The sequence below is a fragment of the Streptopelia decaocto genome (assembly GCF_964273445.1).
Source record: "Streptopelia decaocto genome assembly, chromosome: 2".
In the NCBI taxonomy this organism is placed as follows: Eukaryota; Metazoa; Chordata; class Aves; order Columbiformes; family Columbidae; genus Streptopelia; species Streptopelia decaocto.
In genome coordinates this window covers 116973289-117000342 of record NC_138655.1, presented here as the reverse complement: position 1 = coordinate 117000342, position 27054 = coordinate 116973289, and the positions used below count along the sequence as shown (strand labels likewise).

At 35.9% G+C, this 27054-nt stretch overlaps 1 protein-coding gene across 1 annotated transcript in view; it reads right to left on the bottom strand.

Annotated features, from left to right (window-relative positions):
- The window catches only part of LARS2 (leucyl-tRNA synthetase 2, mitochondrial), an 88397-nt gene that overhangs the window by 42779 nt on the left and 18564 nt on the right, over positions 1–27054 (bottom strand). The window contains exons 5-9 of the mRNA XM_082044819.1: positions 26657–26717; positions 18259–18348; positions 13778–13921; positions 2765–2872; positions 1144–1303 (exon numbers count right to left, since the gene is read on the bottom strand). Coding sequence (XP_081900945.1) covers positions 1144–1303; positions 2765–2872; positions 13778–13921; positions 18259–18348; positions 26657–26717 — 563 coding nt within the window. The remainder of the gene's footprint in view (positions 1–1143; positions 1304–2764; positions 2873–13777; positions 13922–18258; positions 18349–26656; positions 26718–27054) is intronic.

Genomic DNA, 27054 nt, shown 5'->3' with positions numbered 1-27054 from the left:
ATTTTCACATAAAAATAATATTAAAAATATACTGTTGTCTTTATTAAAACCAAGTTTTGCACCTGTGTGGTTTGGTTTAACATGCAAGGGCCAAAGATACGGGCATGTACATAGATGTGCATTTTTGGGGTTAGTGCTTTCATTTAGCTGAACTGTGAGAATGGCAAATTTGTTTCTTAATAAAAATTCTCCAAACTTTGCTCAGCTCTGAGACAAGGTCCCCACATACTCAACACATTCAGGCTCCATTTTTGCTGCTAGCAAGAAAACTCTTCTAAAGCTATAGAAGTGAAGCACTCAAAAATAAGGCAGGTCCTGTGCAATCATCACAATTTCCCACAAGATTCCTGCTTCACTGCTGTTGACATCAGATATTATATAGACATGAAGCCTCATCTTTACCAGTGAGGACAAAAATAACTATTGAACACCAGCCGGAAGTAGAAAAAAGAAATAATCAGTAGAAATTGTATTTAGTCTTGTAATTTTCAGGTTTTCCAAACAACGAGAAAATAGTAGATGCTAAATACAGGCAGAATTGGTGATAGGAGCCCTCAGGAAACCAGTTATCACCAATTAAAGAATTACCGCTTATTTGTATCCTCTGTACAAATCACAATCTGCCATGGGGATACTCTGATTTTTGTATTAACTAAGGATCTGCACAGCAGAGGATTATTTTGCTATCTATCAATGATCCACTTTGCTATGTATTAGTGATCTATCGCCCTCTTCATAATCCCTGTGACAAGGGAAGATCATCGCTGGTGCATGAGTTGGTTCTGCTGTCTTTGTGCTAACAACAAAACACCATTTAGCCGTGAGATTTTTCCAATGGGCCGACACAGTCAGAGTTGGACTATTCACTTCTGGTACACTAAGAAACAAGAATCTGTTCCGTTGCTTTTATATGCTATGAAGTGTCACAGCCATTATAAAAGTAAGAATTCTAACATAGCTGCTCTTACCACATCTGAAGCCAGGACAGGCTGATGTGCTCCTGTTTGACATGTACAAAGAATCAAAAGACCTGTTCCCTCTCAACAGGAACAGCTCCTGCTCAGCTTGACACGTATTCTCTGAAGATCATTCTCTAAAATTGTTACCCTTTCAGAACACAATGCAGTATGAGAAAAATATCACCTTTCCCTGGGATGAACTCCCTCTGAAAGACTTCCTTGAGACTGCCATTCCCATGCAGCAGGCTGTGACTTGGTAAGATGTATATATGGGAAGCTCCATAAACAGCTTCAGGGGTATAGGTGTAAGCTGCCAGCTTCTCTCCTGTTACTTGACCATTAACCTGAAAAAGAGCAGAAAATATCCCCGATTATTTTTTTTTCTCCATTTGAAGCGCAGGGGTTTTACATTCCCCTTCATTTTTATGGAAATAACCAATCTGTGTAGAAAATACACAGTTCCGAATAACAAAGCCTGATGCATTCCCACTAGGGAAATTTCACATTCAAATATTTTCAAAATTTACTTTGAGACCTTGACAAAGTGCTTTACGGTCTTGCTTCAGTTTATCTAAATATATATTAAAAATTCTATTATAAAATAATATGTAATATTACATTGTGCTACTGAGTTATATTCAATCCCTAATTCAGTAAACTGGAACCCTTCTATTCCCTTTTACTGTGCATTCCCTGTTTCCAAGAACAGAAATGAGATGTTACCTCTGAAATCTAAAGGGAATTCAAAATTTTTCTCAGCTACCAGGTTTTCCACTACACTTCTCTGATGAAGTCAATGCTGCAACTTATGTACAGAAATAAATGAATAAAAGGTGGCACAACATTAAAACAACTCGATATAACATATGGGTAATAAACCCAGGAGACTGCCTAAGAATTACTACCTGGCACTATTAACAGGCTTTATATTTTAAGTCAATTAACTGTGAAGTATATGGGGGTCTTAGAAGGAGATTTTTCTGCAACCATTGATAAAAATAACTTTTAAAAGGCACCTTCTACCAGTGTGCAATTCAGAGGTATTAAGAAAGTTTAAGCTGTCACAAATTTGAGTTTTCCCCAACATTCAGTATTTTAAAATAAGAAGTCACTTTTTAAATATTAGACCAGAGTAAATGAGCACAATAAAGCTCTGAAGCACAAGGACTGAAATTCCACCATGGTCTCTGAAAATCTCTTCTGTCAGTATCATATTCAAGAAGCCTTTTGCATCTCTTGAGAAAAATGAGAAAATCTGAAGTACTTCTGTAGATAATTGCAATTTTCTTAAGGTTTCTCTTTCCCTCCTATCCTTTCTATCTATCCAGACTTCTCTGTAGGTCGATTGCTAACTACAATAATCATTTGGTTTTCATTATTTTAAATATTGTGTGTGGTAAATGAAATAATGGACAAACATAAATAAAGTGGCTTGCCTGAGGTCAGCCTGGGTCTGACAGAGAAGGGGCTGTGCAGAGAGGAGCTAAAGCCCAGCTAGATCCTGGCTCACTTGTACAGTGTCACTTGATACTGCTCTTCATCCTGCTCTCTTAAATGTCCTAAATTTCAAGAACGCTTACTAGCTGGCATGTACTTTGGCACAAATTTGGGCCAAATTGCATTCAGTGTTGCACTTGAACACATGAACCCTTTCTCAAGTATGACAAATGGGGTTCTTTAGGAATCTGTGCTGTTCTGGGCATGAATGTGCCCAACCTTTTAAATCTGAAAATCCGTTCCCATTATGCATTTCAGGGGTTGTGTTTAGCCCAACCAAGACAGCTGCATTGAAATTTCTGACTTACCTTTAGCAAGAAGTCAAGAGAGCATCCAACACAGTCACCAATCCAATTTGCTTGCATTTCTTTTATACCATACCACTCGGGGAGATCGGACAAAGCATCAAACATAGCCTGATGCAATAAAAGAAAGAATTAGGACATTCAGTTTTTGTAAGCATACAAACTAAGACTATGGGTTTAATTATAACTAACAGCAAAATGATAAGTTTTTAAATGAATTTTTATACTGCTGCTGCCTCAAATTCATCTCTTTCAGAAGAGAATTAACATGTTGCAAGCCAGAGGTATGATGTCTCCAACAGAGACCCTGTTATTAAAAGAAGAAGCCTTCCTTTTGTATGGACTAAGCCTTAAACATAGAACAAAACCCCTAGATGAATACAGACACAGAAAATATTCCCTATATGTGTAAACTGCAGGAAGTGTAAGTGACCCAATGAGCTGAACAAGATTACAGATACATAGGAGATGTTCTTGCAGATGTGAAGACTACTTTGGATTAGTTGTTCTAGACAATAGCCTGGAGATGGCAGTCAGACAAAGGACATTTACATATCTAAAAATTTTCAAGCTCTGACTTAAAATGGCAAAACAGAGTTTCCAGCTGCTTACCTATTTTTCATATTACATATTGGTATTTTACCAAACACAACAGTCTGTAATACTGAATGGGATCTTTAGCTGATATCTTGTACATAAAAACCCCCAAACAACAATCAACAAATCATAAGGGTTCATATCAAATTCAAAATATAGATAATAATATGATATAATAATACTTTATGCAGCAGAGAAGAAATAAAGGGTTGACTCCTCCATTAGCCATAATGTCCAGTAGTCAACCTGTAACTTCTATGTATACTTTTACGCTCAGCAAGAGATATATCCATATATTTAAGTGCTTTCTGATGTGTGGCATGGAAGCATAACAGACTATTCCAAGTCAACTTATATTTGCTTACACAATTTGAACAGTATGTTTCTAATAAAATAAATCTATAAAAAACTAAAGGAGATGATGTACAAAGGGATCAATAACTCAAAGCTCATCTCATTTCCACTTCATAATACTTCACGTTTTGATTATGAATACTCTATGACTGTCCAAATTCTTTACTTTGGCAGAAGTACAGCCAGAGGCATGAGTCATTCGGACTCAGATATGCTGAACAATTACAATTAGAATCTGAGAATAAGGCAACATGTTGAATAATTTTTCCTTCAGCTGTGATTCCCAAAATCAAATGTGCAAGCTCTTTACTATCTCATTAATTGCTAACAACCTTCAAGGATGGACAGTAGCTATTATGTGCTGCTCAAATTAAAAAGTGGGTAATTAGATAATTAGTGAATATACAACTACTTATTTTTCAACTCTTGAGTTTTAACTACGTTCTTAAATATTTTCAAAGTGAGAGGTATAAAAGATAACAGAAGGATTACTTTCTAGTTACTGCTCTGATGTATATCTATCATTCAAAATACAGCAAAGGCCATGTCTTTCATAAATCATCTTACATTACCACTTGGAATTATTACTGCTTTCTACATCTTTTAGAATCAGATTATTTTTTGGTAATTTATAAATAAAAGAATGGTGAGGTTTTGGAAGGCTTTAAATCATACTGTAACTTTAATCAGTTTTAGGTCACAATTGCAAGTATACTATATCACAGAGAATTCCCAGTTCTCATTATTCTCACTAATTTTAGTGTTCTAGAGACTACTGAGCTTTATCTGCAATGAACAGTCCATGTACATATACACCTACCAATGAATAATGAATAACTGGAGAGATATAGATACATACATAATACTTGGATACATGCCTTCTAAAAATTTCATGCGTTTTGGAAAGAATGAAATTGTGCCAATACACACAGAACTGGCTGGACACATTAGCAGATTTTTCTAAATCCTCCTGCTTGGATATCCATCCTGTTCTACATCACATTTTTCTGGCAGAAGCAGCTAAATGTGCATGTGCTCTGCTGAAATTGTACAGTCTGTAACTGCCTGCCAGCAAAACTTCCTAGATGATTTTTCACTGCAGGATTATATACAACAAGATTCTTAACACCAGTGTGATAATGATTTTAACTCTAGTTAGTTGGCCTTATTAGGAGCTATAGGCTACAGTCTGACCTAGCCAAATTATTCTCTTAATAATGCCATTGCTTCATGCAGCTAAATACAGTAACAGCCAACTTAGCGTCAACTAAACAAAGATAACAAAACTCACTCTGCCAGATGACACAGCCTAGCAGAGTTTGCAACCCCAAACTCTTCACATCTTAATATGCACAAGAACAGTGTTAAGGCATGTTAAAAAACCCAAACAAACAAAAACCAACAAGTAAAAACAAACAAACAAACAAACCACCATCACCACAAAAAAAAAAAAAAAAAAAAAACACACAAAAAAATTTCAGTATGGAATTATGATTCTCTGTTCTTTGTACTTAACACACTTTTGCTTTCTTGTCAAGGCTACAAAGGGCAAGTGAAGTAGAAAACAAACAACATGTAAACCACAGAAACTTTACATAGTGCTATAGAGGCAAAAATATACATTATGTATACCGCTAACATGTTAAGAGTGTTTCTGTATAGTAAATTAACTTAGGATACTCACAAACAGGAAAGTAGAAAAACACATTAATTATTACACACACAAATGCACTTGAACATTCAAAATTCATCTGTGCAAATTAGGAAGTTTTAAAAAATTGCTTAAGAGAAATCCTTTTAAAAAACCTACTATTTGAAAAGTTAAATAGTACCTCCATTCATTTTGCTTCCATGTTCTTTTTTAAAATCACTGCCATGTTTGATAAAACATCCTCTGAATCATTAAAGCAGTCGTACGAATTTTGCTCCAATTATTATTTTGCAATTACTGATATGATTCCTGAAACAAAAATCCTGACCCTTAAAGGTATGTACATAACTCCTAGTCATTGGTGCCACAAGTTTGTTAACCAGGGAACACAGAAAAGATAATCAACAAGAAGATTCCCAGCACACAAGCTAATAAACAAAAGTAAAACCATGCTGGATTCTGCAAGGGACAAAGAACAACAGCAGTATTACAATCCAGTAAGCAGTGAGTGATAATCTCATAGTGAGAAACTTGGAAAAATTAGATAGCAGAGTCTTTCTACTTTCATTTTTCACAGCTCAGGAAGAGACAAGAAAACTTCAAATGCAAATGTCTAATTACAGGAGAAATTACTCCCATCTTAATTAAACACAAGTCAAGGTAAAGCATAAGTATGTTTTGCCAGTCTTTGAGATCTGAAGACAGACAGACTCAGGAAAAAACTAAACAAATCAAAGCTATGTTTAGGGATGAGAATTACTTCAAGACTCTTACATCTTTTAGGAAAGTTTGATATAAGTGCTGGAGAAGCTGAAGATTCAAGATAAACTAATGTTTCACTGCTTTACTCTTTCAGAATACCTAGAAAATTCTGTCATACATAGAAGATGAAACTCAACTAGCTGAGCTGATCAGATAGTCACAAAATCAAGATGAGTTTGGTGAAAATTCACCACAGACAATGATGACCAAGTCTGAAACTAGAAGTAAAGCAAGTGGAAAACTCATCTCACATATCCAGGTGTTTAGTCTGTTCAAGATTCATACAGAAACATAACTTCAGTTCAGTAATCTTCAGACAGAAAAAGGTCCATCTAATCAAAGAAGAGAAGTGCTTTATAATTTACCAAGAGTATCTCAACTCCAAAAGTCTCCCTGCTTGTAGTTCAAAGAGGGAGGATTCTGCAAAGCACCTAAAAAATTCACACTCTCACTTTGGGAACTAAAATTTTTAGTATGATCAATGCCTGCCACTAATTTCATACTTAGTGAGAGTGTTTCAACTCTTCTATGACAGTAAATGAAATAAAGTGAAAAATCTAAATATAAGCTATAAAGCCAAATGTTTACTTTTATTTTCAATCAAGACACTTTAATGAAGTTTGACGAATTTTTACCATGACAAGAAGACTGAAATAAAAAGGTCAGCAAAAGGCTTCATTTCAAAAGCATTTAATTCATTAGCAAAATAAAATTGTCTTCTACTAAATTAACATACAATTTAAAAGCTTTGCTTCTGAGGAAGAATCAAATATATATTCAAGATCTGTTTGGATTCAAATTAAATTATTCACTTCATTTGATCAAGCTCCCAAAAAAGTAACCAAATATAAACTAAAGATTGCACAAAAATAATTTAATACAACTTAATATATTAATTAAAGTACAGGAAGTTAAAGTTACGCTGCCCACTGTTTTATTTTGCACTCTTCTGCACAGTTCCAACTGTGATTATGCAGTACAGCTTCTGATGGTATTTAATCTCTTCTTGTTTGTTGGGTTTTGTTTGTTTGTTTGTTTGTTTTACCTTCATTAGTTTCTGCCTGTACTATCCTAGGTCACTGTTGACTCATTTCCCACGTGTCAAGTGTACTGAAAATGTATGTTAAAAAGGAGCAATAGCATGGATACCGTGTATATGTCAAATTCTTTCTCTTACATGTCTGAACTGTCAGCAGTTTTCCCCTTTCTTTACCCTATAATTATATGGTCAAACACAAACCTCTGGTTTGATTACATAGAACAGGGGCAAAGAAATGATTCCTCAAAAGCAAAATGTAAAGCCAGTGCTCTTCTCCAGATTTGCTCTCCAGAGCTGTTCGCATTGTTTTCAGTTGCCCAAGAGAAGATATTCCCTTTCCAATATAATTAAGCCTATCTTTGGGATAAATAAGCAATTGATTTCATAAATATAAAAGCTCTTTAAAACATTTGTTATCACTTATATTAATAGTAGTACTGAGCATTCACTGTCCTGATTAATCTTATACCAACAGGAACGTCAATGTATATTGCTGTAGCACCAAATGAGATGCTGCATTTAAACTAAGGTGAAAATATCAGCCTGGTCTGAATACCCACAAACAATTTTCTGTCTTGCCAAGGTGATATTTCTTTATTAATGAAGCATTAAGCAAGCTGTGGAGTGTTCTTGGTTCCTGTCCAGGAGAAAGCTCTCAGCCTGACTTGAGAGGAAAAGTTTCAAAGTGAGGTTTATAAGGCCCATTCTGTTGGAAGACAACTGTGGGCAAGAGCCCAAGTGTGGGAAGTGAAAAAATCACACATAAAGCATGAAAAACAAAAGAGACAGAATTTCTATTTGCCTCAATGACGAGGCATTACCTTATGTTATGAAATCCAAAATACTGTCAAGATTCTTAACATCCTAAAATGCAGTACTTCAGTTTCATTACCATTCTGATTAATATCTCAGGAATAGAAAATTAAAAGAAAACAAGCAAAACACGATTATGTGAAATAATTCCAAATCTATTCAGACCAGACAAAGGGGCTGTCAGATGCAGTGCAAACCCAGAGAAAAGCTGTAGAAGAACTAGTAGATCATTTGCTGTTTTCCCTTCACAGGGTCAGCACCGTACTAAACATCTCAGTTCCTGCACCCCATGGAATAGGAGAAGAATTTTTCTCTAAATACCTGTACAAAAAAACCCTACAAACAAACAAAAAACCACAACAAACTAAGAAAAAGTACTACTTATCTGTATGGCAACTGTAAATTAGAGTGGTAGAATTTTCTAGGCCCTGTCACTTTCCTTAGTATTTAAATTAAACATACATATGCTATCTTATTGTTGTGCAAAAAAGGGAGATGATTTAAGTAAAAACTTGAAGTTTCAAAGTTGCTTCTACTTTATTTGGCTCAAATAAAGATTATTTTCTGGTTATTTAGGTCATTTCTGAAAAGTAAAATATGAAAAGATGTTGTATAAAATTAATTTAGGAAAAACATGGACTACGCAAAGACTAACCTTACAGATTCTGGTTTGAGGACTCAGTTGACCACGCATAAAAACCATAGGAGCAATTCACAGGTACACACAGAAAATAATCATATTTACAGCTAGATTTTTCCAGTGAATCTGCCTACAGATTCAGCTGGGTAGCCATAGCAACTAAATGTTTTAGCTTAAACATCTCAAATGCACAGACAACAATTTGAATAATAATGTCATCAGTTAAGGCATTATACTTTTATCAAAGAAATCTGTCAGAAGAAAAATGACATTTAAAATGTTCTTAAAACTCCATAAAGCTGCTAGACCATTTCATATGTACTTCACAGTTTAAAAAATAGGTCACAATTACTTTATTACTTTACATAACCAAAATGTTATTTGCTAAGTGTTTAAAGCATGGTCAGTATTTTTGCCCTTTGAAAAAAGTTCATTGCCAATGCTAAATTGCCACGTGAGCAAACACTCCTTTGTTAGCATTTTTTATTTCAAGAAAGGACAATGAGCTGGTGCAGTAACAATAAAGAAATCAAAGCAAATCCACAGATGATTCCTCTGGACACAACAGAAATCTAAAGAATAGAGTGTGCAGGAGAAAACATAAAATGATAAATGGGTGAAAGTGAGGAACACAGGTGTCTAGAAAGATCATTGATATGCAGTATAAATATGTTGAACAGTTACAATAAAATAATTTGTGGATTATTGCCAGCTGGTAATTTGCATGAAGAATTAAGGGATGGCAAATTCATTAATGTATTTTAAATGGAACCTTGCCGATGAACCATGGTTATGAAATAAAAACTCACATTTTCCTCTAAGCCACACAGGAAAGGAGTTAGTTACCAGAAATAAAGCTTTTTTTCAACATGCTTTCCAACTCTGTCAACTTAACTTCTGGAAGAATAGGAAATATATTTGCAGAGAGTCTTGTTGCAGAAAAAGGGCACAGAAGGTAGAGCTCTCTGATATTTGGTCTTGATTTTCTGTAAACTTTTGAGAAGAAATAAGTGACCGCTGAAGGTGCAAGCAAAAGGTGACCAAAATCAAATGGCTTCCCCCATGAGATACCAGAACTGGATAAAGGCCTCTCTGAAGAAAGCTGAGTGGGAGTAGAACATACTTAAAGAATATTAACCTTCTAAATCTAAAAGTACCCAAAGTGGGAAAAAAAATAAAAATCTTTCCCCAACTTAATATCAGACTATAACTTAGCACCTCCCATTTTTTAATTTTGAATTAAAAAGTAGCAAAAGTTTAGTGGATGAAAGAAATCCAGCCATACAACTCCCTGAGATCCCGATCCACCTGGCTCTCTACCTTTTCCCAAACTTATCATAGGAAGAACATCTAACACAAGGAAGGAATAAATCTGCTCTGTACCCATGAACTTGTGCAAGCTGTGGGATACAGGAAATAGAGGGCCAGGTGAGTTCCGATACGAATTCTGGCAGTATGGCTCAAAGACCTAAAAGCTGCTCTATAGTGACAGAAAACATACGTCTTCAGATCAGAATTATTTTGACCACACCAATCTGGCACCATCTTGCCTTAACTTTCTGGACACCTTCAAAAGAAGCAGAAGTAGACAAAAATGTTCAATGGGCAATTGACTCAGAAATGGGGAATAAAGACCTCAGGGCCAGACAAGGTCTGGAAGAGCGAAGTTCTATATCTGTTGCTTTCTTAACACAAAAAAAGTTGACCATAGATTTGAAATCCCCAGTGCCATTAAAGACAGTCTTTATAATGTCCTCCCAGATTTCCCATTTACAGGAATGTGGCATAGGGAGTATCATAAATAATCTCCACCATCTAAGCCTAGCTTGAATAAAAGTGTTCTCTATTGTGGTAGCATCCTGAGCCTTCAGGTGCCTGAAAATAACTGCAGAGAAGGTACTACACGCACATTCATGGCAAGCCCCAAACAACCGAAAAAGGGAAGTGATATAAATAACAAATCTAATTGTTGTACTCATTTATCATTAGAAGCACTGATATCCGAAATGTCTGAACAGCAAAGACTTTCGAGAAAAGGAAGTTTTGCTGGCAGTGGTTCTGGTCCACGATGTAAGCCAAGAAAATCTCTTTATGGAAATGGGTGTATTCAGGATCATGAGACATGACATAATCCCCCTTGCAGAAGTGAAGTTATTTGCACCACTAATGTTATCATCCTAAAATCATGTTAGTGATTAAAAATCTTTGGCTTCTTAAAGAGATGCCCCTATCCTCCACACCAATTAGGACTAGTCTGTAAAATCTAGACCCTCTGCTCTAAGATGCTCTGTAAATGAAAAAGTTAAATGAACGTCTCTCAATAAAGCCTGGTCTAGCAAGGCCTTTTGAAAAGAGGTGGGAAAGAAGGCTTGAGGAATAGGCTAGGAAGAGCGACTGCTGTAACCATGGTGTTCAACACTATGGTATTTAGGACAACATGGATTCAGATCAACTGTAAACAGCCTGGATCAAAAAAAAAAATTTACAAAAGAAACAGATAGAGAAGGAAGGACTCATGTCTCTTACCATTCCTTGAAAAGTACTGAAATGACTACTGTAAGGAATAAAGAAATGTTTACACAGTTGAGTTTCAAGGATAGTTCATCAAGATATTCAGAAACAGGAGCCAAAGTTTTAATTTGGCATCTGTCAAAATGCTTTTGTGAATCTTCCTGGTTGTGCCTGTGTGGGCACATAGTCTCTAAGAGATTCAAGTACTTGGGCCAGAGTTGGCTCAGAGACTGTCTCCCTCTGAAGGACAATCTTCAATTGTGGCTTGCAGTTCATTGACCATTCAGAGCTGTATGGCCAAGACAGTCTTCTTCAGAAGGTAAGACACAACATACTATGTTATCCAGCCTCTTGCACCTGGAAAGAAAAAATTAAGTACCAAAAAAGGGCATTTATTTGTCTTAATTTTCCAAAGCATGAAATCCATCTAATATCAGATAGCGGATTTGGAATAGCAGAGGTGATCTGCTACTCTTATTTGAATGCTGGGAAAAAAAAAAAAAAAAGTTATTTTTTGCCCCTCTACAACCAAATGTTTAAAGCCCTTGCCAAAAGAAGCAGAGTGAGACTCTTTAAAATGTGCCAGAACCACAGCAACAAAATCAGGAGTCAGTGGAGGGTGAGTAAAAAGGAAAATCCAAACCACCTGCTGATGCTTGGTAGCATCTGTCACTATACAAGAAGTGAGAGCACATGAAGGCAATGCTTGCCAAAGCACTTGAGCTGGGAGCAATATGGCATCATTTATCAGCCTGGTTGTATCAGCTAGCACAGACCCTATGATGTCAATCAAGTACAGAACAAACTATAGGGAAACTTTTACAGAGATCTGTAGAGTACGCAATCATCCTCTGTAGTAATGCTTAAAGGTTTTGTAGAGGTTGGTATAAATGAATATCCCCAAATAAAAAGTACAAGAAGCTCTCCTTCATGGTGCCATTAAGATGTTAAGAAACAAGGGTCATTTGCACTTTTGTCCTTCATGCAGGTAGGGGATGTGGCAGTTTCTTGAGGTGACATCTTTCGGGGGGAAGATGAGGGGTTGTTGTGAAGGCACAAGTTCCTTCTTGACATCAACTGAGCCGACTTAATGGAGAATGACAAGTGGGAGACCTGATCACCTCAAGAGCTGATGCCTTTCCTGCAATTACATGACAGGGACTAAAGACAAAGATTAATCCTACTCCCTAGAGAAGGGTGGATATTGACCAAGACGTAATAATACCATGAGTCAAGGGTGTTTTCAAGGTTACTGAAAAGCTCCTCAGTTTTGTCTTCTGGTCTTCATGAGTAAAACTTCAAGGCTGATTCACTCCTCTTAGAGGGAGATGAATGAACAGTGATTTGCTGCAAGCATGGATACAGCCCAGAAATACCAGTCATTATTTCCTATAACCTCTATAACAATAGACAAAAGGTGTATTAGTAAAGGTAGAAACTCTAGTGAACCTCCAGCCTCAAACTAAGAGAAACAGTGAGTTTGGGAAGACCCTGAAATATCCCAAAGGTCATTATGACATCTGGTGACAGGAGCACCAAGAAAAAGCTCAGAAGGTTGTGATCATTTTGTGATCATGCAGACACGCTCAATTTTTCCTTCAGCTCTAGCAAATGTTCCCTCCTTACTGTCAGAACAGGCAGCAGAATCAGAAAACACGCATCTCAAATATTGTCTTTAAATAAGAGGAATTAAAGCGTGAGACAGGACTAGATGATCTTTTGAGGTCCCTTCTAATCCCTAACATTCTGTGATTCTGTGATATCTAAGGTTTTTCTCTTTATTATCCTAGAGTGAAACCTAGAGTGAGACCTGGAATTTTTCTCCCTGGATGATGGTGGAAATTTGGTTTTCTGAGTCTGAGGCTCAGAAGGAGGGTCAAAGATGAATTTTTAATATTTTATTTGGAATAATTTTCTCAATCTGTATTTGAAGTCCAAATACACAGAGCACTTGGATGGAATAAAAAAAATCACTCAGAAAAAACAGGAATTCTATCCTTTAATTTTAGAGAGCATAAAGCCAATACAATTTTGTTGAAGAACTCCTAGTTGTGGAAGCTATGTTCTCCCATCCCAATCAAAATTTGAGCTTATAACAAAAAAAGATGTCTAAATAACTTGAAAATATTTTTAAAGTTGGAGATAGTCAAACACAGTAGAACATGAAGTAGAATCGAAGATACAGATGAATCTTCAGTAAAGAACAGTTAATCATAAAGAATGTCCATTTCAGACACATGTTGAAATGAATGCTAGGTGAGAGAATGTACTCCACTGCTTATACTCATGCCTGCTAGACCAACAGGTCGACAGACAAACAAGTTTTTAGTTCAAAAGATTGCATAGCTGTACACTCAAAATATGATGCAGAATTCATTAATTCACCTCTAATTTATGCTTTTAGATTTCTTCAAATGTTAATCCCACACCAAATACTTAAATTCTTATTCCCAAAGTCTTTCTTTTCACTTCTATAACAGCTTCTTATATGCACACATACACAGGTGTAGATCACGTATATTATTATCTTATTATGTATTACACAAGCATGCATACATAAAAGACCACATTCAGCTTGATGAATATTTCTGGATGAAAAGTTGCCTCTTTTAAGTGCTATCAAAGTTTCCAAAAACTGTATTCTCATACCTTTGCATAAGCAGTGGTTTTGATAAACCACTGTTTGAGGTATTTCTGTTCCACTTTAGCTCCTGAACGCCATGAACAACCATTGTCATCCACTTGTTCGTTAGCTAGAACGGTCTGATCCACTGGATCCCAATTAACCAAAGCCTAAAAAAAGTTTCAGGAAAAAAAAATATTTTCAGCAGCTATTTCAAAATCAGAATCTTACTTTTCAGACACCAAAAGAATTACCCAGAAACATTCCTGGGCCCCTGAGTTTTCTACATTTTGATGACACTCATTTGAACCAGTGGCATGGACTCTACTGAAGGTGTTTTGGATACTCATCTTCTCAGAACTCAAAAACCTGAAGAATGCGGTTGGGAGCATTTGCCTTGATTGATTATGCCAACTGTACAGGCTGACATTTATTATAATATTAAATAGGTACATCTTCCAACTGACTATATGGCAAACTACACAATCTGATGGTTAAAAGCTTGTCCACCACTATGCTCAAAAGTGTTGAGTCGGACTGAGGGGGATGGATAACCAAGGATCTCCAACTTCGGGGGACAGAATCACAAAGAAGTATTACAGTGGTCAACTACATTTCAAGTAAAATACTTGACATTTCTGCACACAGCTTGTCAACTGTGTGAATTGCTTTTGGAATCATTTTTCCTTATCAACACAAATACATTAGAGAAGATTTAAAGTGACATAAATGTTGGTGTTCAACTCTACAAACCTTGCTTTTGGGGGGCTAATTGAAATACCAGACATAACATACTGGGGAGAAAGTAAAAAAATAAATAAATAATCAAATTCTTCCCCTCCCACCCAGAATTGAACAATTTAGCTCATCAGTTTTCATAAAAGATATAAGTCCACAAAAGAATCTAGAGAGTCATTCCAGAAAGAAAAAAAGCAATAGAGTAATCCATTTTATGAGTGTTATTTAGTATTCAAGCGAAATCAAAGTTGAATCAGCCTGACTGAAAAAACAGTAGCTCCAGCTCTATAGTGTTCAGGTGGGACAGAGTTAATTTTCTTCCTAGTAGATGGTATAGCACTGCATTTTGGATTCAGTATGAGAAAGACATTGATAATACAGGGATGTTTTGGTTGTTGCTAAGTAATGTTTATACCAAGTCCAGGACTTTTCAGCCTGTCGGGGGTGGGGAGTGAACAAATGCCTGTGTGTGGTGTTTAGCTGGGTTGAACCACAACAACATTAAACATAATTTCAAAAACTGAAATGCATTCTCCGGGTACGGGTAGGACTTAGTATCTCTATCTAAAAACTAATCACTGTCCTTCTGTTACTCACTTTACATTTTATCTATCACTGATCACCTTCTGAAATGCCCCAGTCTCCAAACAACTGATGTTGTTTAGTTTTAAATAGGCTATATATTCTTAGAAATAGTAAATATCACAACCATTTTACAAATCTTACAGCGAGGACAGCAGAAAGGCAGATGCATTGATCTTCTTCCTTAGGAATACTGACACTGGTTTTGTTACCAGTGTGTGGTATGTCTGTGTGCATGGACAAAGTCTGATTACCTACATTGTTTTATACCACATTTATTGTATATAATGAATGAAAGTCATTCTTTGATAAAAAACAACTCCCTTTCAAATGAAGCTTGTGTGAATTCAGTGTGACACTGGAATTTAATGTTTTTTGTTTGCCTACCTTTTATTTGTTACCTACCAATAACACCACACTGGTTTTTATAAAAGGCTCCTGAAAATTCACTGGGAAACTAAAAGCAATCAATATATTCGACTATTGCAGATCTATTTTCTAAACTTTCAGAATACACAACTTCTTCAGTAATGATACAACACATTTTGAAGTTGGCTCTAAAGTAATTATCTTTTAAATGTTCTGAAAAAAACCTGCATCACTACAAAGTTAAAATAACAGTTAGAGAGAGATATGTCAGATAATATTAAGAAACAATAAAATTCCAGCTGCATAAGCAGTATTAGTGTATGCTTGTATTAAATTAGCTATGGCTCAAAGTTGAGAAAAAATACTGTTTCTCTTTTGATGATATTGGACCATATTTATGATTAAAATTTCAGAAGGTAACTAAACTGATCTATGTGAGTATAATTATTTAGCATAACATTCTTTATTTATTTAGATAAATCTTCCTGTTACAAATAATGAATGCAAACCAGAGCAAATATGCATTTAAGAAATCTGTAGCTGAAAGTTCTTGTCTGTGAATTTTTCGAGTTGCGGTTTGTTCCTCCTTCTCTCACAGACTTTTGACTAATATCCAGAATGTGGATAATAAATTAAATCCTTAGCTCCTACTTGTACCTCACAGAGGTAACTTCTTGACAATGACAGCCTCTGAAACTCTGGCCCCAGGAAGCTGCTAAATGTCATCTACACAAAGAGAGCTCAGCACAAAAGTGTATAGACACCACAAATTAGATCTCCTCACTACAACAATGTAGATCATATGCTTTTAAGATAGGACCCATCACATCTAACTTCAGGTATCTAAGTGTAAGTATCTATCTCCAGGTTTGGTGTCTATAGTTCCACTACAGTCTACAGATACCTAATAAAAATAATCAAGAGAGTCTAGATAGAAATTAATCTCAATCTAAATAAGACACCCACAACTGGCCAGGTCAATAACCTCTACAGTACATTAACTAGATCGGTATTGCAGGAAGAAGAGAGAGGATTTTGCTACTGTGAATAAAGATGTCCTCTGGGGATGCTGCAGCACCCAGACAGACATTGTTAATTCTCACTAATTTCAGCTCCAGGACATACTAAGTCTGTGTCTCCCTACCAGGGTAATTTCTGGCCAGACACACTCCTGGAACAGAGCATTAACTAGACTAACACTCTACATATATTACTATTCTCACCACTGTAAGACTATGAATCATCTCCTCGTACCCAAAATGAAATTGTAAGACAGGAGACTTCAAGCTGTGCAAAAGTACTGCCCAATATATACTGCAGATAGGCTGAAGACATGGGATAAATATATGCTTTAATTACACATGACTGTTTGAAGGGACCCCAGGTTATGGGCTATCTCTGCCATCTGTTTCCTGCCAAAAAGTAACCGGTTTATATCCATCAGAGATTACATCCCCTACAGGTTGACAGATGCTGATTTAAGTCCTCAAACTGATCCTTAACTTCTAAGAGAGAAGCAGATGCAATCACTGGTACCCAAACACCTCCAGGATCCCATAGTACTGGGATGCTGCATGCAAAATTTGTTTTGTATATCATTACTGCTTCTAACAAAATAGCAGGCCTTGTGCTTTTCAGATTCACCTGGGATCACTTGTCAAGCAAAATTACAGATAAAAATAAGTTTGTATGGCAAAGCTAGGGGTTCAATTTATTTATTACAAATACAGAAAATAATCACAGGAAAAAAAATCATAACCACTCCCCACCCACCCCCCCTCCACTCCCCAAACCCAGAATATTAGGACATATCAAATATTGAATCTTTTTGCTGGCTGTTGTTTGAGGTCTCTGAATACATCTTGCCTATGGAAACAGAAGCAGCTCAGTAACACCCTGCCATTCCAAATGCCACCTTTCACCATCAAACTCTTCCTCTGGGTTCAGAGAATAATTAGAGTTCATCCCTAATTACATCCTATGGGGTTTCCTGGTTTCTATAAAATACAAATGAAATATCAAAGCATATTTAAGAAATCTTAGTTTCCATTTTAAGCTAGAAACATTCACTAAATTGCAGCTTTGTTTAGGTGCAGGTGTTCAGGTATTTTGGAACTGTGTTGCTCTGGCTATACAGAGAGTTCTTTGGAATGCTCACTTAACACTTTCTTTTACCTCCTGCTTAAGAAGTTAACTGAATCCTTCCCTTTTCAGATAGCCTGATATACATTATTTACAATATATGATAAGGTCTATATTTTCTTAATGTACTCTAATAGAAAAGCAGCTGTGATAGTCTTATAGCATCTAATATTTCTGTAGTATTTTAGAGATCACAAACAGCGTCCAAGAACTGGATGGTTAGGCACATAATCTTCAACTATCTTATGCTACGTTATGTTACACAGTTAAGTGATCTTGTTGCTGAAGAGACTCCTCATGATCACATTATCTTACATGTTTTCACGAGAGGAAAGTTAAGAGCAAGAAAATTCTATACTAAAGCTATGAAGTAAACTAATAGCAGCTATATTCTGATCCTGCACTTCAATGAAAATCACTCACAACAAACCTTTCTGATTTGACTTACTACAATATCCATTCATGTTAGTTAGTTACATATAAAATTTACCTATATATAAAATTCAGTTATAGAAAAAGTTCATTACATTTTGCAGTGATTTAAGACCAACAGAGCACAATAAATACCCATCCACTTAATGAATGTGAATGGATGATCCAGAAATGTGCCACTGACATAACGAGTGACTTGAGTTAGTGCACTTGCAGAGTATTAAAGGTCAAAGTTTGTACCTACCTCTTTTTGATACACTAGCCCAGCTTCAAAAAGCTTAAGAAAGAGATATTGGGTCCATTTGTAGTACTCTGGTAAGCAAGTCATTATTTCCTGCAGAAATGAAAGAAAATAAAAATTCCTAAAGCTATTCTTAGTATTTTCTTATGGTGTTTTAACTTAAAACAATTAACTCAGGCATGTATAATATATGCCACAGAGAAAACATAAATGTAATTTTCGGTAATGTTTAGAATGGGGGATATTCACCAATACACGAAAACAGAGAACATGGGCTTTGTGTGGGTTTGATGTGCAAAGAAAAGCTTTCCTGTTAACATGGAATATAAAAGCCCTGTAAAATCAATACTGATAGACATAAGAACAGAAGATGAATGGAAATGACCACAGCTGCCTGCCCAGGGAAAGAGCCAAATTAGAAGAAAGCAGAACTCTATCAAAGAAGTCATCTTGGCCACGTTGCCTTTTCCTCTGTTGCTCAGCAATGAAAAGCAGGAGCAGAGACTGTCGAGTGTTGCAAGGCAGCAGGGAGCTGGCTGATGAGAAGCAGGCAGACCAGAGGAGCCCAGAGCTGAAGCAGAGATGGACAGACAGCAGAACACCACTGAGCAATCGAAGCTGTTGGCAGATAGAGCGTGGGGGGCAGACAGTAAAGAATATGGGGTAAAGACCCTAAACTTCATGAGGAAAGACCTGCAAAGGATATAATGCAATCAAAGGTCAAATAAGCAACTGTTTCAAAAGGCAGGTCAGCTCAAGGTAGGAGAATGCTCTGGGTTAATGTGTGGAGAAAAAGAGTTGTGAAAGAAGTCACAAATGGGGGACTGTTGAGAAGGAAATACAGACAGATAAAAATAAACAACATAAGAACAAGGAATGGGAGTTAGGAGAACAGCAGATAACAATATAGTGGATCATTTTTTTGAAACTTGCAAACATTTTAAAAGTTTTTAGTGGACTCTAATAATTAAAAACAACTTATCACCTGCTTACAAAGTTCCATATTTTACATGTTTGTTCTTAAAAAAAAAAAATCTGCATTTCAAATAAACATTTCAATATGTAGAGGACTACGGGATTACATGATTACTCAATTTTCTCTACGTAAACATCATGTTTTACAGGCACAATAAATACACATACTCTTTCAGTCATATATTATAAGGTCTGGCCAAAGTGAAAACTGTGTAATTCAGTATTAAAGCTCTAATTACAACATAAATATGTAACAATAAACAGATTCCATTTCCCTCCTCAGCTGCTTTCCTGTTTAACTTGCACATTTCTACAAACTTTGTCTGACCACATCTGAACTTATTGAAGTGGAAGATGACTCCGACATGAACTTCAAATCAACAAGAACTTTTCATGATTATACAGTTACATGGTTGACAGCAAGCCCCTGATAAAATTTGTTCCTTTTGCAAATAGTTACCAGCTACCTGAAATACATCAAAACGTGAAATGTCTTTCACCCAGGCTTTCCTATCATCTAGGCTTTCCACTACACACGACATCAGCAATACCATCTGCTACTCCAATGACATCTGAAAGACTCTAGCATAAAAATCTTATTCTTTTTCTACGACTTTATATTCCAGTGCTGAAACATTGCTTTGAACAATTAATATGACCTTTGAATAGATACGTCTCAGAAGTGCGTATAAGAGGCTTTCAAGACCAGAAGGAGACATTTAATGGCAAGTTTTCAGCACAGCATGTGAAGTCTTAGTAATGCAAAACAGTTGCTTGATTAAATTCCTGTGCACTGCATGGAAAAAAACACTTAATAAAAAGTCTGATTTCCATCTCTCCAACTAAACACTATCCATTTATTTCTTTTTTTTTTTAATTATTTTTTCTCTCTCTCTTTCTTTCTTTCCTTGTCCCTTCTTCTCCACAACATGGAGTTCTGCCAGTGTGATGGCACTACAGGCAACAGAGCTTCATCACTGTAATATGACAGACACAAAAGAAGAGAGACAATCCCTTTTGGTCTAATATAAGATTATGTGACCGACAGGCAAACAGGTTAAGGCAAATGGAGTGAGTTGTCAAATAAGAATAGTAAAATGGACTGAGATTTGTCGTACTGGTCCCGAACAGATATGTGTCAACTGAAACAAAAAGAGATGACATTTCTAAGTCTAAACAGGCAGGCTTAGGACACGATACAAGCTAACTGCTAGGAATGGATTCTCTCTCACAGGTTGTAAATTGACATTTTTTAGAAAGAAATGCAGCTGACTGTTATCACTGAAGAAAATGTGTTTTGTGTTCATTTAGCTTCAAAAAGACCACTCAAGCTCATTATTTAACTTTATAACCATGAAGGTTTGAAGCGACATCTACTCAGTGCTTGCCCGGTCACACCTGGAATACTATGTTCAGTTTTGGTCCCTGCTGTGCGAAAAAAGATGCGAACAGGTTGGAGAGGGTCCAGAGAACAGCCACAAAGATGATCCAAGGATTGGGAAGTTGCCATATGAGGAAAAGCTGAGGGAACTGGGTTTGTTCAGCCTTTAGAAAAGAAGGCTCAGGGGAGATCTCGTCACCATGTTCCAGCATTTAAAGGGTGGCTACAAAGAAGATGGAGAGTCCCTATTTACATGGCGTCACATGGAAAAGATGAGGGGCAATGGGTACAAGTTACTCCTGAGGAGACTCCAATTGGGCACAGAGGGAAATTTTGCATTATGAGAACAGTCAGTGATTGGAATAATCTCCCCAGGGAAGACACTTTTAACATTCAGCTGGACAGAGGTTGGACCAGATGATACTTGAGATCCCTTCCAGCCTGGGATTCTACAATTTGAAAATAACAAAGAAAGAGAAATTACATCACTACCAATGCTGATGACAAGCCAGCAACCTCTTGTCAATCTCAAAATGTGTTTTGTTTTCTTTTCTACCACTTAGCAGATTAAGATTTACGGTGAAAAATAATTTTCCATGTATGCCAGTTACTGATCTTGATTAAATAAATGAAGTCTGGTAAAAAGTTTCTATTAGGCTGCTATCATGCTTAAATTAAGGTGAATGTTAATGTTTCTATTTATACTTCATGAGCATGGCAAAGATTCGCAGTGCATTAACAGAACCGACTCAATTCAGAAATACAGAAAAGGGTTTATAAAAGGGCTTGCAAAAGAGCACAATAGAGCCCCTTCCACCCTGTCAAAAAGAGTAACTTTTCTGCTTCTAATTTGTGAGCTGAGCACTAGCATATCAGTGCACATACAGAACCACACATCACAAAGCAGTTCGGCGAAAATATATAAACAGGATATTGGCATATTTTCTCCAAAGATAAAATGTATGCTAAAAATGAGAACCCTTTTTACAAATATGAAATACTCTGCTCAGCTGTCCACTGCATGTGCTTTTCAGTGCTCTGTGAAGGATTCAGTGATAACCCATCACCCTAGCATTCCAGAAGGTAATATGAAATGAGAGGAACAGCATCTCTCTCTCCGTGCCCCCCCCCCCCCCCCCCCCCCCAGCATTTTCCCTTTTCTTTTGTCAGCTTGCTAGTTAAAAAGACTATCTGACACTGTCACCGTAATGCATCCTCATCATCAGTTACTGTTCCTTATTCCTACAGGAATGACATTCATTAAAACAATTAAAACAAACGACCTTTAAAAGTGGTTTGCTTTTAAAAAGAAGCAGATATAGTCAAGGTATATGAAAGATGCCTATTCTTACCAAAAGCTATCCTGCTTAATCCCTTTATCGCAGCACAGCAATCTGTTCCTTACAAATAGCATGATGGAGGGGTTAGTATCTTAGTTATTTCTGCAAATAAATTCTCAGTTACAAACTAAATAGTGGTATTACAGTTTAGATAAGAGAGCAGTGCTACTTGGGAAGCAACTGGTCCACCTTAAGGTTAAAGTGCTGTTCATTATTAAAAAATCTGATTAAAAAAATTCCAGTTAGCAAAAACATGGAAAAACCAACTGTAAAGAATCCTGGATAAACAAAACAAAACAGAAAACCACAAACAAACTGGATGGAATATTTTAGTCATTAATAAAGGAAAAACTAATTTTCAAATGCCTTGTTTTATAATTCATCATTTGTTATAAATCTGTTCCATTCTTACAACTTTCTATTATGCAGCTCTGAAGCTAAAACTGGTTTCTGTGTGTTGTTGGTGGCATTTTTTTAAGAAGGTTACACCTTCAAGCTACTTTCATGGTTGGTTTTGTTTGTTTGTTTTTAATAAAAGTAACATTTACAGGCTGCATGAAAGTGTTCATCTGTTGTAAGATCCAAGAGGCTTTGTGAATAACATTTAACTACACTAGAGAGAAGTAATTTCCTAGTTTATTACTAATAATTTTATTTCTAGCACAGTCTTACGCTAGCCTGAAGACTGCCATGTTGCACTTGATACTTATTAAAAAGGCAATAAGGAGAAAAAGTCTGAACGTATTTTTTCCAAATCTACTTGGGAAGAATAAAAAGTCTTATATCTATTATTTGCCTATTTTGGTATTAAAGGGCATGTATCACCTCATCTGGAAGTATAATTATTTGATTTTGAGAGGGTTAGAGCTAGCCCAAGCTACATTTCTAAATTCATTTGAATATTTGTATTTCAAAGGCCCTTAGTTTCATGCTTTATTAGCTGCAAATACAAACGTCATGCAGTGCCTACATTTTGGAGCTTGAATGTCTTTCCTGGAAAAAAGTAGCCTTGTATCAACAGTTTCCTTTTTATTTAATTACAAGTAGGGTGCCTGATTATCAGTGATAAAAAGAGAATTTAATAGGTAATGCTTTAGCTACTGCTACAGCTTCATGCATGCTCTGGCAGTGCACAAGAACGACAACTTCCACAGTAAACAGAAAAATATCTGCACAAAGAAAATCTAGCAAATATTTCACCTTTTTAATGTAGAGAGCAGAAGGGGAACATTACTCTCAGGCAAAAAAATACATTACTTGGCATGCATGAACTGAAAAGGCTAAAAAATGTTGGCAGTATGAGCCACCTTCTACAAGAAAGTTACAGATTGATATCATAATACAGTGGTGAACTGATGGCTTGCTGGGAACATGCATTCAGTCTGATGGCACTCTTGAGCAAAAGAAAAGAAAAATATTATACGGTCTCCATCCCTTGTTGCTGATTCTATGAATATTTGAAAATTAGATTGCCTAATTCCCCTGAAAATAATGTTTAAGTAAGTGGTAGGCAGTTTGTTATGCTGTCTGGGATGGTATTTTGGAGAAATTTGATCACCAGGAATGCCTAAATTGTTATTATCTTAAAACCAAAACATAACTAAAATGGGTTTTATTTTCTAGGTGTTTTTCTTGTATTTCAGAAGAATTTCTTCCATCCTCAAACTGCAGCTTTTCAACCCTGGATCTAACAAACATAAATGTTCAGAATAGAAATGTTCTCTCATTCATTATTTTTTAAAAATTTCTCTCCCAGATCACATCATTTTCAAAGAGATTTAAAAACATAACATTTAGTACTTGAGGCACTTAAAATACCTACATGTTTCAGGGAAAAAATACCAGATCACTATTAATATTCAAAACTACTCTAAAGCAAAGTACTTACAGAGCTATTTTATGTATTTAATTTCATTTTTAGTTTGCTTACATTTTCTGTTTAGGAGAATAATTTTCAAGTGTCTTTGTAAACTCGCTTTCTGAAATAAGCTAATTAGCTTTTAATAATGCCTTATCTGTGGTACCTTACTGGTTAAGTAATTTCACTGACTGCTACAACACAAAAACACTGTTGCATTTTGATTTGTAAGACAGAGGGAACAATGAAGAAAACCCAGATGAATAAAAGGAAACTTCTAGTATCTCAGGTGCACTGGGATTTGTTCATAATAATTTTAGCAAGCAATGAAACTACAACTAGTCTTCATATTCCTGGACAGGACTTTTTTGAACACCAGACATGACTTTATAAGCAGTCAGCTGCTTCAGCACAGCTACATGAACAAGGTGTTCAAATGTACTTTTTATTGATTTCACACTTTTTTTTTTTAACTTAACATTTGTAAAATGGTAAAATTTACTTAAGTTTCCTTCATATCATCTCGGCATATATTCTAAGCTGGCCACAGAGGACAGAGACAGTTAACATAAAAGGTTTGCACTTTGAAAAGGCAATTCACTGCACACTAAAATACGGATCTCAGGTACGGGAATGGGTTGCTTCCAGTACGTATTTGCTAGGTATTATGCTCTAGCACAATGAAGCAGCGCATTTAAGAAACACCAATGAAATGAAATTAAAAACAAACTCCTGTTTTGTACAATAGTCTTGGTTAATTAGACTAGCCCATGTAAAAAGTGTATTTCTTGCATTTTACATAGGACTCACACTAGTGGGTTTGTTTGCATTGCCACAGTATTTTGTAAGCCACTGATTTAGTGCCACACAAGTACAGAATAATTAAAAAAAATATATTGCTGATCCGAAAGAGCTCACTTTCAAGACAAGTACCCGCACAGTGCGGTGCATCACTGTGCAAAGATGCCCGAGCCAGCCCAGCAGCGACGCAGCTGAGGCGTGAGATGCTCTGCCCAAGACTCTTCAGCCACGCAGAGGAGCAGCCTCTACCAGACTGGAAAATACACCTGCCACAGCTCAGCAATGCTGCTTCCAAAGGGGGCTCTTTCACAGCTAGCTCAAGGATCCATGCATTTGGAGATCATGTAATGCACATATCCGTCAGGCGTCATACAATTTTTTGCGATGAATAAACATACCTATTTCTAATGGTGACCATTCAGGTCACTCTTACTCCAGTTAATAAGGCAAGCTTTCTAGGTAAAATAAAAACTAATAAGCTAAGAAGTGAAAATTCCAAAATTCATCATGTTTAAAGGAACACTTTTCAGTTGTTTTAAAAATCTTAACTTTGAAAACCACAAATTCAGTGCCCCTAGAGCATTCTAAATTATTTTAATTAAGCAAATGTTCAAATTAACTTAGTTGTGCAGCATCAAAGTCCTTTCCACAAGTATTCATTAACCAAAATGTGGTTTACTAGAAAAGTAAAGGTAAGCCTCAAGTAACAGGCACAGAGATGAGGAATTACTTTCCCCAGCACACTTACACTTCCTGCCATAGTTTTCAGTATTGCCAGTTCTCCATCCCTTCTTCAGAATTGAAGAGTTAAACAAAAGACCATATATAGAAGTGAATTTTCTCAATTTTCTTGAAAGGTCCTCTGCAACATTCAACTCTGGTGCGTTCCATAATACAATCTAGTCATATGATTTCACTGTTTTGAAGTACTGCTGTGGGTTACACACACAGAAAATCTCTGAGATACTAACAGTTTTCAATATAAGAAAATAATTGTCAAAAATGTGTACAGTAAACCTTCCACAACAAACTTTTTATTTTCAAAGCAACTTTTTGGCTACCAAGAAAACAAAAATCTTTCTAAAAAGGCTTATACTGAAAATCTTGGCATATATATGACACAACAAAATATGATTTTTAGATATAAGACATACAAATAAACAACTTCACCTTCAAGATTAAAGAAAACAGATGGCAGGTCTCAGACTGCCAGAAAACGAATCCTTTTCCTTTTCAGATCAACAATACTGCTATAAAATCCAAGATTAGCATCTCCATCACTCTATTCAGCTTCATATTAAGGTGATAAGCAACTGTTATTGCTGAGAATATAAAGTTAGTGACTGACTTTGATTCACTGGTAAATGCAATAGCCTTACAGTTGCTTCAAAAATTAATTCCTTTTTTATCTTGAAAAAGACATTAGCTTATGTCTGATTATGTTGGTAAGGTTTTTAAGGTGAACACCTGATTCTCAGGCATTAGTGTTTCAGATAAAATTTCTGTTTTCCAAAACAATCATGATATTAACACATAAGAAAATGCGGGCTTATACTTCAAATTTAGAATAACATAACCAAGCCACTCTTTCAAGTTACTAGCTTTAAACCCTTGAGTATATCATAAAAATACACACATTGAAAAAAGCACTCCTCAAAACACATATACCTTAATAAAAAGGCATGCTGCTTCATAAATATCTATTTGGATGACTGCCTAACTTTTAACACAGAAAATTGCTACTTTGAAAGAGCCAAAAAAGCAGAGGAAAAAACTGAATGCAAAATGGAAATTACTTTAAAGAAATATTCTCCTAAACCTTAAGATTATGAGATCATGATAGTATCTCAAAAATAAGAGAATTTTGATAAGAAGCTTGAGAGAAGCTCAATTTTCCACATTTTTTCAAGTGTTTACAAGTTTAACAACTGAAACTGGTTGCTTTCAAAGACTTCTATATATTTTGTAATAAAATGGTGAAATTCCATGTTTTTCTATGTTCTATAACACAATAAAGCAGCATCCCTTAAAAAAAGAAAATCTTACCCTTTCCCATGTAAAAGACAGACCTAGTGCATCAAACTGTTCCCTCATGTGTTGAATATTACTGCAAAAAATAAAAAATAAAAAGTATTTATTTCATGTGATCATATTTCAAATCAGGTGCTTATAAAGTAGTGAGAAATCATAAGCAGAAGTTAAACTCTAAACACTATTATCTCACTAACTCAAGAACTGTCAGAAATATAATAGTTTTAAAAGTCCCTAGTGCATTCTGGTTCCGTTTCAGTGGCTGTGTGTACAAGACAATGATTTTTCTTCTCTTGATTTGGACATAACAAAGGCAAATATGGCACTGCATTTTGAGAGAAACATTTCTGGAGTATCACTTCTCATTATTTTTAATTATCTTAATTGCAGTTGAGTAAAAGGGCACTCTCAGA